This window comes from Capricornis sumatraensis, chromosome 6 (assembly GCF_032405125.1).
Source record: "Capricornis sumatraensis isolate serow.1 chromosome 6, serow.2, whole genome shotgun sequence".
Classification (NCBI taxonomy): Eukaryota; Metazoa; Chordata; class Mammalia; order Artiodactyla; family Bovidae; genus Capricornis; species Capricornis sumatraensis.
This window is the reverse complement of record NC_091074.1, coordinates 53,515,135-53,530,420: the sequence shown is the minus strand read 5'-3', so window position 1 is coordinate 53,530,420 and position 15,286 is coordinate 53,515,135. Positions and strand designations below refer to the sequence as shown.

Below are 15,286 nucleotides of genomic sequence, written 5' to 3'. Positions count from 1 at the left end.
TCCTACATAATAGCACTTACTAGGACTGACCAAGCACTTTCCTAAATACATGGATTAGTTCATTTTATGCTTAGACAAACCTTGCAAGGTGGGTGTTGCTATCATCCCTATTCTATAGATAAAAAACTGAGGCACAGCAGTGAAAGTAACTAGTCTAAGGCCTCACACCAAGCAAGTGGAAAAGCCTGGATGAAAACTCAGACGTCTGCTTTTAGAGCTTATGGCTTCAGCCACTGCGTGACTCAGCCCATCTGAAACATGAATTTGGAGCACCAGGATAAAATACCAACCAGTAAAATACATGTGATCATTCTTCAACAATACTTTGGACCTAAAATGATCAAACTCCAGATAAATCGGTACTTTTTAGAGCTACATCATCATGGCCTATTATTAAGCCCATTATGTGTCACCCAAAAGAAAACTGGATCTTATCGCTGAAAGTTGTTAGGCAGCCTGCTCCATCTATCCTGAAGTCTGCATACTTCTCTATAAATAACTCCAAAGCAGCAGAAAGCACATTTTGTAAGCAATTTTGCTTCAAGATTTTCTTCCCAGTAACATACAGCATTCTTTCCTTTAAAAAGTCCCAACATTGACCTTGGAAAATCCTGAACAAGCTGACAATTTCCTGGGCTATTAATTATTTATAGTATTAGAATAAACTGATACCTTGGACAACTAAAAGAAAATCAACCTTGTTTCCTTGGACTTTTGTACCCTTACCGTGTGTGTGTTCATCGCTTAGTTGTGTCCGAATCTTTGTAACCCCATGGACTGCAGCCTGCTAGACTCCTCTGTCCATGGAATTCTCTGGGCAAGAATACTGGAGCGGGTTCATTCCCAACCCAGGGATCAAAGTTACGTCTCCAGCATCTCCTACATTGGCAGGCGGGTTCTTTACCACTAGCGCCATCTGGGAAGCCTTATCATAGTACCTTGTAAAGATTACTATCCTCTTGGTAACAGAAGTGACATTGGGCACCCCAGGGACAAAATGAGTGATCTCCACTCTGTAACATTCTGTATACAGAATGTTCAGCTACCTTTTTGAGCTTTATGCAGAAGTTGTCTAAGATGAGTACAGTTTGTATTTATCATGAGGAAAACCTAAAATTAAAAGGGCCATTTGTGAAATGCAGAAAATATGTTCATGCCCCCTGATAAAATGAAACAAGCCAGAAGCCTCTTACCGAATTCATATTGAAGTCTAGTGCATGGAAAAAAAGAAAAAGCAGTGATTTCTAACTGAGTTGGTAGCATTCAAATCATGCACTTTACCTCTCTTTAAGAGGTGGGAGCACAGCCATGACGCTGCCTTCCTTTCTCTTAGAATCAAGTTCCTTTGGTTTACTGTTGACTTTTGCTCTTCAGGTTTCTCAGATTCTTCGACTACAAGCCATTAGGTTAACTCCTGTCATTTCCAACCTCTGGATTAGACTCCTGCTTCCTTGGATAGACTAAATACATCTCTCAAACTCCAGAAGGTGAAATACTGAAAGGAGCTTCCTTCAGCCTCCATCACAGCCAGGAGTCCTGGGCTTCTGAGGGCATCCATTGCCAGCCCAGGCATGGGTGCACTTGGCGCTACTTCTCCTTCCACAACCAAGGAGGCTGGGAAGCACAAGAGCAAGAGCACAAGCTGACAAAGGCGACATGTGAGGCTGGAGGGGTGGGGAGAAGTCAGAAGTGACTGTAACGGTATGAGGTTTCCCTTCAGGGTGATAGAGAAGTTCCAAAGTCGGTGGTAGTGGTGGCTGTGCATCTCTGAATATACTAAAAACTCCTGAACTGCATGCTTAAATCGGGTAAATTATAGGGTATATAAATTAAATTTCAAAAATGCTATTCAGGGCTACCATTTAGAGGGACTCTAAATGGACAGGCATCAACCAAGGTGCCCAGCCAGGGAGAATGGCAACTTCCATCTGCTTCCTGTGGTCCTCAGTATCCCTACATATCCTTGGGAAATCAAAAATTGCCTATTGCAGTTTGGGTATTTTTAACTGGTACAAGATTCACTCCTCCCCACTAGGCTTTCTCAAACACTATATTATGGAAATGAAAAATGTTTACAATATGTAACAATTAAAGATTTTGAAAAAGTATAAAATAGCATTATTTTACTATTATTATTTTACTGTATTACTATTTTACTATTTTACCAATAGCACTAATGAATAGCATTTATTCAGCATTTCCAAAGTCTTAGGACTGCATTAATTATACATTAATTTTAAATTAATATAATTAAAGTAATGATCTCTAAGTTACAAATTTCACATTAATGAAATCTGGGAAACTGAGAAAAGTGTTGGACCATCCTGTGGTACCTTAAAAATCCCACAGTTTCACACAAAGGATGGCTCTGCATGGATCTCTAAGTCCACCATTGCATTTCTGTGGTCTTTAAACCACGAACTGAGTGCTTCAGCAAAACATGTTCAACAACTCCAAGAAAATATATAATGTAAACGTCATGTTTAAAAAAATGATTTTTTGTAACATGTGCATGCAAAATGTATTATTCTACAGTAACTTTTTTAAAGTGATGGGGGAAGGTTGGGAAGCCTAACATTTTAATTTACATTGATAAGTTAACTTGCTTCTCAGCAAATCTCAGAATAAAGTTTCCCCTTGCCATCTCTGCATAATTGAGAAGTACCTTGAATGTGCAAGAAGAGTCATTTTGCTTTAATGTTTTTAATTTTTATTTTTTAGGTAAAAGGTATTTGATTATACTGTAAAAACAGTAATGGATATACGTTAAAAAAATAAAAGACAAAATAATTTATACCTTTCAAAAATGAGCAAGACATAATATTAAGCAAAACAGTACAAAAAAAGTAAATCAACAAAAACTAGCAAGGCTAGTTTTTCTTGTAACCAGCTACAATTAATATCATACTAAGCCCTGATTTGTCCTACATCTGAAATGCTAACAATGTATCATGACACTGTTTACAGATCTTCAGTTCTCCTACTCAATCACTTTTATACATAGTAACTTCAAGGAGAGTCATTTTAATACTGCCAAATTTAAATACTCATCTATGGAAAATGGGATTTTCTTATTACTGTGCAACAAGGAAAAAAGAAAGATATTCACTGAGTTAATCCACCTGCAACATAAGCCTTGATTCTGAATTACTGTTCATCACAGTAGCTCCATTTTTCCCTACTTAATTCATTGTGTGTGTGAAGGCATTGCTTGATGACTATTGTCACTGATGTAAATCTGATTCTTGTTGCTTAGTTGTTGTTCTGTTAGTCGCTCAGTCGTGTCCAACTCTTTGTGACCCCACGGACGGTAGCCTACCAGGCTCCTCTGTTCATGGGATTTCCCAGGCAAGAATATTGGAGCAGGTTGCCATGTCCTCCTCCGAGGGATCTTCCTGACCCAGGGATCAAACCTGCATCTCTTGCATTGCCTGCATTAGCAGGCAGATTCTTTACCACTAGCACCACGTGGGAAGCCCCTATTAATTCACTTAAAGGCCATAAATGCTGTTGATTTAAAATCATTAAAAAACAACAACAACAACCACCCTTGGATTCTGGCCTTGGCATACATCATCAAGTCACAACCTGGCCAGGTTGAGACACAGGGCATATAAAGTGCTCAGTGGGGCCATCCACAGAGTTTCAAGAGTTAAACTAAGCAGTCTGGAAAAGGCCGCAAAGGGCCATCCTTTTTTAAGTTACTCAGCATCCTGCTCTAACCATCATGAAGACTTGAGTCAGCAAATGAAGCTGACTCAAAGGCAGACCAATGAAGTGGCCAGCGTCTAGCACTCCTCAGCCTGGCTCTTCCTCTACAACTCATTATTTCCTTGCCTGCTATCTCAGATCCTCACATGAACCCCAAATTCAGTTCTCTGAGGGAAGCTCCTAGCCATTTGGTGAACTTACACAAAGGTAAGGAGGTGGGGGGAAATGAAGTGGCTGTAGGTTTAACATCAGTCACAATCACATGGACTTCAAATTCAATGAATTATCTCTTAAATGGAGGAATGGCAACATAAGACCCCATTCAGCATTAGGATAATACGTCTGTGCTGTGACGTATATAGAATATTGGACACACAGTCAGAGACACCAGTGTTAGTCTGGGCTCAGCCATACACTAATGTGTGACCATGCAGAAATCACCTGGCCTTTCCTATGGCCTAATAAGACAGCACCCGTGAAAGGCTGTCCCACTGTTAGCTATTGCTGTAATAAAAACAGTAACGATAATGTTAAAGATCACATATGAACATGCCAAAAGCACAAGCTTAACCTTGACTCTACGTTCACAAAAATCCAGTTTATGAAGCACCACTTCCTTCTTTGCCTTTGGTTAGATGACCTCTCAGTTAGAGCACTTCACCATAGTGGTACATAGTGCATCTCACTCTTTAATAAGAAAAGCCAGTAACAATAAAACAAGGGTCTAATGTAGACATTCATTCACACTCTCCCCTTCCCTGTGTCAGATAAGCTAAAAGTGGCATAGGTTGATGATGACTGGTACTGAACTCAGTTTAGTCGCTAAGTCGTGTCCGACTCTTGAGACCCCATGGACTGTAGCCCACCAGGCTCCCCTGTCCATGAGATTCTCCAGGCAAGAATACTGGAGTGGGTTGCTATTTCCTTCTCCAGGGAATCTTCCCGACCCAGGAATCAAAAGTGGGTCTCCTGCATTGCAGGCAGATTCTTTCCCAACTGAGCTATAAGGGAAGCCCGAATTCACAGAGCTATCATTATCCTAAGGATATTAATTATATCCACACAACTGCTACATGTGGCTTCCATAAAACTGCATGACCAAAAACTTCATGCAACCCTTTTAAACCCTTAATTATACCACATTCACAGAACTAGTCATTTTTTTTTAGGTAGTGCACACATTCAGTTACTAAAAAGGTCACATTCTTAAATCATTTTACTTTCACGAATAATAGCAACAGTAGGTCCTCACTTCAGGAATTAAAAAAAAATATCCTATTATGGAAAACTTCAGACATACAAAAGTGGAGAGAAGAGTATACATCATGAATGCATCACCCAGCTTCAACAACTATCAACTCTTGGCCAGTCTGATCTATAGCCACACTAACTCTCCTTACTGAAGATTATTTAAGCAAATCCCAGACACGATATTAGGTCATCCATAAATATTCTTATTTACCATACATGCCTAAAAATGAGAACTTCTAAAAAAAAAACCTAACATAATCACAGTATCATTTTCACCTTAAAAACAGGAATAATAAATTCTTAACTTCATCTGATATCCAGAATATTCAAGGCTATTTCAGAGACATTTTAAAATAATGAAACCAAGTTCCTATCACCTTGTAAGTCAGCGTACGCATGGATGGTAAGAAGAGAAGAATGACACAGCCCATGCCAGATACGGGTACTCGGTGCTCTGCCAGGCTTAACTACTAGCCTTGTAGTCCCTCCCAAAAATTTGAACCTCATCAAAATGACCAGGTATTGTGTACTATGGATCTTTATGATCATGTTCAAACAGTCAAACTTACAAAGTTAAATATCAAACACCATGAGTCTAGTACACTCACTTTATAGGATTAGTTCCTTTCCTAGGAGTCATAAACAGAATTTCAGATAACTATTTTCCATTCAGATTATTTTCCTACTCCTTCCACCCTATAGTTCCTCATTCCTTACTTTTGAGCAAAGAGTACATTTTACATTTCACTTACCTGTGAAAAGATGTGCACAAGTTTTTTTAAGCTTGTTGGCTTGATCAAATAACTTCCGAGAACTTTTGTTAGAAGATGGATTCAACCTCTGTCTCATAGTTTTGACACCTTGCCTAGAGTCTGGGTTGAAAAAGATCACAATCGGGAACCACTGAGTATAGTTCAACAGGTCCACAGCCTTAGGAGTTACATCCAGGAGTGCGTGCTTGTCCTGTTAGAAAAATGGGGGAAAAGGTGACATAGATGGGTAAAAGCCAAATAGCATCAAAGAGTTTGTGTTAGTAAGTAAAGGTCGCATTAGATGAAATGTGCCCATGTAAATCACAAAGCTGAAAACATTTCCCATCACATTAGGTCCACTTTAATATTACCAATCTATGAGAACTTCTGAGAAAATCATTTAACAAGTTTTTGGTATAATGCTCAGAACTCCAAGAGAATTAATACATTGGTTCACAGAACATCAACTGATTGCCACACAATGAAACAACTTACCTTTATATTCAGCTTACTAACATTTAATAATTATTAAAATACAGACTCTATTCTTAAAAACACTGCAGCAAACCATGACCCTATTCTTTCCAACAGTGTGGCCCTCAGGTGACTTTTCTTACCTGCTCAATAATTTGTCTCACGGTATTTAACCGCACCACTCCGGTGGATTTCTCAGATCCTGCGTCTCTTGGTTCCGTTTCTGCAAAGGAAAAAAAATAAAGCAGGGAGGGGGGGAATTAATAAAATTTTAGAAATCAGTGACAACCAAGTACCGGCCTCCTAGCATCAACTGGGACAAGAAACCTGACATTCATTGTCTCCTAATAAGAGGCAATGGGAAGGACCAAGACTACCTGTTTCTACCAAAATCTAACCAAGGGAAACAGATCAGGCCAATGGGAGCATCCTATGAGACAAATGGTTTGGACTGTTCAAAATATCATGCCACAAAATAATTTAGAAAAGGAGAAGATCACAAAAGATACAAAATTCAAAAGTACTGCATTCTGAACTTAGAAAAGAAACAACAATAATTACCTTGAAAGGTATAACTGGGATAACTGATAAAATTTGAGAAAGGGACTATATACTAAATAACATTATTGTATCTGCGTTAAATTTTCTGGTTGTGATAATGGTATTATGGTTGTACAGGAGGAGAATTAGGAGATTTAGAGGTAGGAAGTGTTATAATGCCTACAACTTAAACTTTCAAATACGTCAGCAGAAACTGTAAAAAGTGTGTATGTATATGTGTGTATCTATGGGGGAAGAATATAGATGGCAAATGTTACCTGGTGACAAGTGATTCCAGGTGAAGGGTATGTGGGTGTTTATTATTTTTTCTGCAGGTTAGAGATTTTCCTAAACAAAAGTTTAGGGAGGAAAAAGTATCACTGACAGACTTACTAGCAGTTTGGAACAGGTCAGGCAAGTCATTTGCCAACTTCTCCAGGGCTATATCTGCTATGGGGCCGAATAAGACGACAGGTCTCTTGAAACCAGCTGAAATGAGAAAAGAAAAAGCCATGAAATTAGATGTAAAATAAGCTAGAAGGATATATTTTACAAAATGAGGAAGATGGCCAATATTTTATAATAACTACAAATGAAGTATAATCTTTAAAAACTGTATACCTGTAATTTTATACATAATATTATACAACTATACTTCAATTAACAAAAAGAAAAGCCATGAAGATACCTACAAGTCTTTAGCTGTTAAGAAACAAAAGTATTTTATAGAGTATTGATAACAAAATAGTGGACTTCCCAGGTGGTGCTTGTGGTACCGAATCTACCTGCCAATGCAGGAGACACAGGAGACCCGAGTTTGATCCCTGGGTCGGGAAGATCCCCTGAAGAAGGAGATGGCAACCCATTCCAGTATTTTCACCCAGAGAATCCCATGGACAGAGGAGCCTGGCAGGATACAGTTCATGGGGCCGCAGAGTCAGACATGACTGAACAACTGAGCGCACACATTGAAAACACAACTAAAGAAAAGAAACTGTGTTCTTCCATCTCCAATTCAGCCCAGCTCTTTTCTGATGAATAAAAGCTCTCTCTTTTATTTTGGTTCATTCCCCTCACTATAACTAAAGATAAACTTTGCTCTATAGAATATATAAAAACTTCTGAATGGTAGTATTAAAATAAAAAATAACCAAGGTTGTAGAAATACAAGTTTGCACAGTTCAGTTTTTTGTAAGTCCTATTTTGTGCTGAAATATGATTCCAGCTGTCAGCTCACTTCGCCTAAGTGATATAGATAAACTGGAACATGACCATTAAAGTTTAAAAATGAAGAAAAACAGGCTCTGAGCCCAGTCAGGTCATTTCCTGGCCCACATGGATCCCTCACCTTCTCGAAGTAAAACCCTCTCGTAGGCCGGGAACTTGGTGCTGACGGTCACGGCGGCGGTCAGGTCCTCCCGACTCTTCCGTAGGTTCTTCTTCACACCTGATCTCTGGCCACGCATCCTCCAGAAGTCTGCCCTGTCCCCAGTGGTGTCTCTCTGGGCATTCTGAACGCTGGCCATTTGTTCCGCTCTGAGAGAAGAAGCCAGGGGAAGTAAAGTTCTGAAGTCAGGAAATGTGCAAATGTGAGAGTCACTAACTAAATCCAGCCACTCTCACTTACGGACTTGGATCAGAGAAGATGCAGCGTAACAATGAACAATGCCAGGAGTAAGAAACACAGGTGCTTTCTCATCGGGATGGAGGCAGAGAAAAGCTGGGTGCACATGAAATCTACCAGAAGTAGCTCAGTAATAAACATGCGGACATGGCTTGTTCTGCTTAGGCTGGTGGACAGACATGCCCTGTCTTCCTCTGCTCTGCTTTATCACACTCTGCAGACACTGCACTTTTTGTTTACAAATTATAAAGATAGATGGCAACTCCGCAACAAGCAAGTCTGTTGGTGCTGCTGGTCTATTCCCAGCAGCATCCACTCGCTTTGTGCCTCTGTGTCACAGTTTCTCTCAAAATTTCAACCTCTCCACCAGCAAAAACCACTATGAATCACTGAAGGTCCAGATGATGGATAGCATTTTGGGGCAGTACAGCATTTTTAATTAGGGTATGTATCTTGCTTTTTTAGACATAATGCTACTGTGCAATTAATAGACTTAATAGTATAATATAAACATGACTCCTATATGCACCAGGAAACCAAAAAATGTGTGTGCCTTGCTTCATTACAATATTTGTTTCATTGTGGTGGTCTGGAACGAAACTCACCCTCTCTCCCAGGTCTCTTCATACATGAGAAGTGGATGATGGGAGAGGTCACGACGACAAAGGACGAACTCATATGGGGCTTCCTTTGTGAGGGGGTGTTGTTTATGTGTAGGGGGGAGTCTTGGGGGTTGTGTGGAATCATGTGGTCTCAAATACCTGCTTTTGTTGGGGATTAAGCCTTTCTCCAGTTCGTTTCCGATCCTCACGGCCAGCCAGTGGCCCAGTTTGCCATCGTAGAGTGTATCTACCACACGGAAGACCTCCCCTCTGGTGAAGGCCAGGCTCTGTGGAGTTTCCTTCTCACATTCAAAGTGGCTTCTTATAAAAAATGAATCCCCTCTGCCACAAGCCAGTATGTCTCTATACACTGAAAGACAAAAGCATCGTTTCATGAGGTGCTCAGCCTGGCCAGGGGTCTTTCCTGGAGCGGTTATCGGGTTCTCTGAGCTCTGATCACGTGCTTTACCTTCCATGCATTTAGTGAACTAAGCACACAGGCCCCATGGTAACCACAGCTCAAACAGGAAGGACAACTAACTAAGTTCACGACTTCTGCTGTGATGGTTAATTTTCTGTGTCAACTTGACCAGGCCATGAGATGCACAGATATTTGGTCAAACATTATTCTGACTGTGCCTATTGGGGGTGTTTCTGGAGGAGCTAACATTAACACACAGACTGAGTAAAGCAGACTGCCCTCCCTCACGGGGGTGGCTTCAGCTAGTCTGTTGAACGTTTGAACAGAACGGAAAGGTCAATCCTTCTCTGAATAAGAGATAATGAATTCTCTTTGCTTTCAAGGTGTGACATCAGCTTTTTTTCTGCTTGCAGACTCAGATACACTGGCTCTTCCTGGATCTTGAGCCAGTCCACCTTTGGGCAACAACTACACAATCAGCTCTCTTGGTTCTCAAGCCTCTGGACTTGGACTGGAAGTAAACCATCAGCTCTCTCGGGGTCTCCACCTCACCAACTCACCCTGCAGATTTGGGGACTTGCCAGGTACCATAAACCTATGTGCCAATTCCTCATAATAAGCAGCTCTCTTTCTCTGTGTGCCATTTTGTCTGGAGAACCCTGACTAATACAGGTGCCAATCAACCCTCTGAAGCAGACAAGAAGATTCTATTAACTTTCATTTTACAGATGACAACAAGACCTGGAAAGGTGAGTCAACTTGTCAGACTGTTAAGGGTTAGTCTGCGGGCTGACCTGCAGGTGTGGCCTCTGCAGCTATCATACAGAAAACCTCAATCGTAACTTCAGGCAGTAATTAAGGATGGATCTCTGTCCAGAAAAGCAGTTTTATTCCAAAACTCACACAACTAGTGAAGTTCTTTCAGTGGGTGCATAGAAAGCATTTCTGTAGGAAGTTAAATCCCATGCAAATTCTTTCCACATACCTATGACCTAGAGTTAGGTCAATTTTTTAACACTCAGATTTGCCTATTCTGGTCCCAAGCTACCTCCCTCTCCCCTACCGCCCACTGAACTCAAAACCAAACTTGCTCACCATCAGCTCGGCTCTGAGCTAAAATGGTCACCGTTTCACCTTTGGGGATTTCTAACAGGTAGAGAACAGCATCCTCCCGAACGAGGCCTCTGAAATCCTGTGTGTTCACCTGATAGAGGAGGGGCAAACAGAAAAACAAAGCAAGAGAAAGTAAGAAGTTGTTTCTTAAAAGGTGCTCCCTGAGCTTCTGATCTGTTGTCATCAGGGCCTGCCTATGTAAAGACACATACATCAGGGCCCACAAGTAAAGAAGCCCTTGGTGCCCTACTAAGGCCCGCCAAGCACCCAGCCTGGACTGTGGGCACCACCACAGCCTCCTGTTCCCCACACTGCCCACCACCCCTCAGGAATGTGTCATTCCACCAAGGACTCATCACTGGATCGGGTGAGAATTTCTAGGAGTGTGTCAGTCTCCCTCTTCTTTGTGTCTCCCGCGCAGGTGGCCAGGGAGGTAATGTACCATTATGAATCCAATAACTAGAATTCAATAGGGAGTGGTGAGGTCTATGGCGAATGAGCATGCTGGCTCAGCTTAAGGCATTTCTACTTTTTAAATTAGTTCAAATAGAAGCCTGCAAATAAGGATTCTGCCCAAATCCACCTTTTCCTTACAGCTTCTATCATCTGAAATTGAATAGCATTAGTTTTACATGGTAGACCATCAACCTAATGTATAGGCTTTTTTATATTTAAGCTTCTGCCACACAATGGGTAAAAAGCCCATGTTTATCCACTGCTGATCAAGTAGGGTACTCTGTAAACAGCTTTTGGAAGACAAATTAGAAAGAGTAAAACTCAAAAATGGTACAAAGAAAAAGACACTTTGCATCTTTGCTCTGTACCTTGAAAATCATTTTAAAACAGAAACACACATAAGTAAAATGCAAAAATCATTTTAAAGTACCTTATGTTTTAAAAAGGTATTATTACAGAAGTGAAGATATAGAATTTATCTGAAATATTTTCCTCAATCATTGAAGACTTGTAGAATCTTTTAATCAAAGAGTAATGCCTTACTACTGAAAAAATTAATTGAGCCTAATTTAACTAAGGTTGGAATTTACAATGAAGTGAAAACGGCATCTTTTCTTCATGGAAGTTTTCAATGTGAGATGAACCGAGCTATCCCTTTTCGAAGCGTAGGTAGACACAGGGACTTGGCGTTGTCACTAACTAGGCTCTCTTTGGGAATGTTTCTCCCAACACATTCTGCGTCATGCTTGTGTTATAACTACTCTGGAGACAGTCTGGCTGTGTCTAAACTGCATTACTGTTTTGTAAAATATAACTGTATAAATACAAGAACAGAATGTTGAAAAGAAAAAACAAGTAAAACTAGGCATGAGACTAAAACTACATTTGGTACATTAAAAACGGTGATTTACTAAACCAATCATGTTAACTTTTCCTTTGATACAATACTTAGCATTTAAGACAGCTCATTTCCATCTCTTTGTCTCTGAATTAAGGCTATTTGACCTTTGGTATTGAATCCTTTCTCGCGTGCTATCCGCTGATCTACATTTGTGTCTATACATGGCTAAGAGTATGTCTTTATATACACTGTACATGCTTGCATTTGTATATTTAAATAAAGCAGGGCCAAAGGGCATGGGGGAAGACCTTGGAAGGCCCTCTGTCCACCTCTACAAACTGAGAATGACTTTCCATCAAGCTAAACACTATAATGGTCAAAATTAAAGCATACCTGGTAGCTAAAATCCACAGAGTTAATAATCAAACTTACGAGGCTCTTTTTTTCTGTCTTTTCTCTTCTCTAATAGTTTCTGAAAATGAAATGACAATCATACCAGGTAACCCAAGCACTAAAGCATGTGTTATTTCAGTTATCTACATGGCACATAATTTGCCACCCAACACACTCATGTTTTCATTCCACATGTCAAGTTGTCACCTTTACAAAAGAAAGAGCTGCACGTAAAAAACTGCAACAGAAGAAAGTGCTTGGGATATGTGTATCGGACCCTGGTATACTCAATTTGACAATGAAAAGAAGTGCTGAGACAAACTAAACGAAAGAAAGGCCAAGACAGCACTTTGGTTAGGTTGTATAGCCCTCTCTAATAAGTAGTCTCTTTCATTATCTATTTAATAGTCTACACGGTCCAGCTGTGTCTGTTGTGAGCCTGAAAAGGACTCTGTGTCAGCTACATTAAGACCGTGTCACAACCTCTCTGCCTCAGTAGGCAAGCTCAAGCTTTTTCACCTCTTTGCAGAATGGAGGGCTCCTTTTGTAGTCAACAGCCTAAGAATGAAGACCATCTACTGTCTGACCTCCCCATGAGACTACTGCAAAAGAGGTGGGTCCCCACAGTTTCTTCCCTGTCGCCAGGGTGATAACAGGAAATAAGATACTTTCTTAAACAGCAAACATTGTGTATTGTAATATTTACCCATGGAAGTGACTCTTTCTGTCTTTAACTGAGAGAGAGGTCTGTGAAGCCTCTAAATGAATTTACTTTTTTTCCCATGAAAATTCTGAAAGTCTTTCTCCACGCCACCCTACTCTCACCCCCGGGGTAGGAAAATATTTTATCCTTGAGCCTTCAGGAGCAAAAGCTTTCAAATTCCTCCCTGACTTCCTGTGGCCCCACATCATTTAGGACACATGCTTCTTCTTTGGCATCAGCCCAAGAGTAAACTGGTATGAGCTGGCACTCGAAAGGGGTTCTTATTGGTAGCACTTGGTAAGCAGTGTTTCCTAGGCTCATGTGGTACCCTGAGGTTCACTCAGGTACACTCTGTCTTCCAGGATCCTGGCTAGAGCCAAAGAGGATCTAGAATGTCACTGCAAAGCTTCAGAGAACCTCGTGGTCAAGGTCTGCCCTTCATCTGCTCTGGAAATGAAATCTGAACTACCACCATGAGGCCACAGGCCAGGAAGGAAAAGGACCACTTCTTTCTGGGCTCTGCTGCCTGCTGCCTTGGGAATTCTGCTTTTCTCCCCATCTCCTTTGAGGTTAGATGCTCTTCTTACCAGATCCCCTAGGAACTCATGATAAGAAAAGCAAGTGTACAGAAGCAGAAATTCCAGTGAAGACAATTCCCAAGCATTCTATATTTTTATAGTCACAAGGTACTCAGCATGCTTGAAGTGAACACTCAAAAGTCAACAGAAAACACATGGTATGTTTTTCATAAAATGTCAAAGCAGGACTTGCTTATCAGTTGTTTTTAAACCAACAGATTATACAAACACATATACAGTAGTTTTAAAAGTATCAATATTTGGTTAACCAGGTGTTCCTCTTCCTGAACAATTTTAGACGTAAGTGACACAGAGTGGCAGCAACTTGTTATTTTTCACTGGGAAAAGGAATGGACTCTGACCCTCCTCCTCTGTGCTAAGAACTCTGCTGAATTCCTTGTATCATCTGTTCTAACTTTCCCAGGATCCCTGCGAGGCAGGTATGCTTATCCACATTGAACAGATACAGAAACCTGAGTCTCAGAGCTGGAGCCAAGGCCACAAACTAATATGAAGCTGGGACAGGATTCAAATCAGACGATCTGATGGCAACATTCACCTCTGCTCAGTTACAGCACACGGCCTGCAGAGTGATAAACACGCAGGAGAACGGGCCAAAAACCACTAGCAAGATCTTCCCCCTAGGCCTTCAGTGAAAGTCTCAACTGTTCTGTGAATCAAACTAATAAAAATCTTTGTGAGGGTTCTGAACGCTGTAAGTTCCCATAAGGATGGGTTTTGGGTTCCAGGACTGAGGAGACAGGGTCCACTGGAACGAAACAGAGACCTGATGCTCAGCAGCAACAAGCCCGCAGCTGGTCTGTTTTCACCAGCGGGGCCACTTCTTCATCCTTTATGTAAGACCCTCCAGGAAACCCTACTCTTTCCCAGTAACACCTACAAACAGGGCTGGGATCTCATACCTTCAGAATCTGGTCCCCTTCTTGAAGACCTTCTTGCTCCGCGGAGGTACCCTCTTGAATGCCGGCCACAAATATCCCAACGTCATTGCCACCAGCCAGCCGGAGGCCCACACTGTCTCCCTTCTTGAACCTCACCATTTTGGTGTTGGGGCTGCAATGGGTTCAGTTTCAGTAAAGAAAGATGGGAGGTTTTCTTATTTTTTTTCGGTAAAGGAGAACCAACATTAGCAGTGAGAGATTTAATTTCTTCTATCTATAGAGTGATTTACCCTTTATAAACTCTTTCTTGCCTTTCCTATATAATCTATAATTTTATCTTCCTTGGGGCTGTGAGATGAATATCAGGAGGCCACTTTACCAGTGAAGAACAGAAACAGAGAGAATGTCTAAGTAAACTCATTTAAGATAAAAAGCAAATAATGGGCAGGGTTGGGATAAAAATTCAAGGCCATCTGATTCCTACTTCAGGATTCTTCCTAAGAAAATCCTGCTGATCCCATAGGGCTCCTGTCAAATGGAGACAGCCTAAGTCCAGGGGGGTAGGTTCCTAACCCATGGAACACCACGGAACCAGGGGTTCTCTGTCAAGTGCAGAGCCCTGCATCACTTCCCCCCTCCCTCCACACACCAGAGCCTCCTGTCACTACAGCCCCTACAGAGGCACCAGAGTTAAGCAGTTCTTCACCCATCTGGGCATTCTTGATCTGGCAAACTCAACTATTCAGAATAACATCTGGAACACTAGCCAGCTAAGCAGACAAGCAGGCAAAGTGAACACTCACTCACTTCCCCATTTTACTCTTCCTACGAATGATTTCTCTTTCTTAAAAACACTAGCAATAGAGATGGGTTAAAGGCAGCTGATTATCTACAAAATCATCACCATTTAATGGTGTTTAAGATG

At 41.1% G+C, this 15,286-nt stretch overlaps 1 protein-coding gene across 8 annotated transcripts in view; it reads right to left on the bottom strand.

Annotated features, from left to right (window-relative positions):
* The window catches only part of TJP2 (tight junction protein 2), a 96,421-nt gene that overhangs the window by 9,244 nt on the left and 71,891 nt on the right, over nucleotides 1-15,286 (bottom strand). For all 8 annotated transcript variants that reach the window (XM_068974107.1, XM_068974106.1, XM_068974109.1 and 5 more), the window contains exons 11-17: nucleotides 14,383-14,533; nucleotides 10,471-10,579; nucleotides 9,114-9,324; nucleotides 8,077-8,264; nucleotides 7,122-7,217; nucleotides 6,332-6,411; nucleotides 5,715-5,925 (exon numbers count right to left, since the gene is read on the bottom strand). In XM_068974107.1, coding sequence (XP_068830208.1) covers nucleotides 5,715-5,925; nucleotides 6,332-6,411; nucleotides 7,122-7,217; nucleotides 8,077-8,264; nucleotides 9,114-9,324; nucleotides 10,471-10,579; nucleotides 14,383-14,533 — 1,046 coding nt within the window. The remainder of the gene's footprint in view (nucleotides 1-5,714; nucleotides 5,926-6,331; nucleotides 6,412-7,121; nucleotides 7,218-8,076; nucleotides 8,265-9,113; nucleotides 9,325-10,470; nucleotides 10,580-14,382; nucleotides 14,534-15,286) is intronic.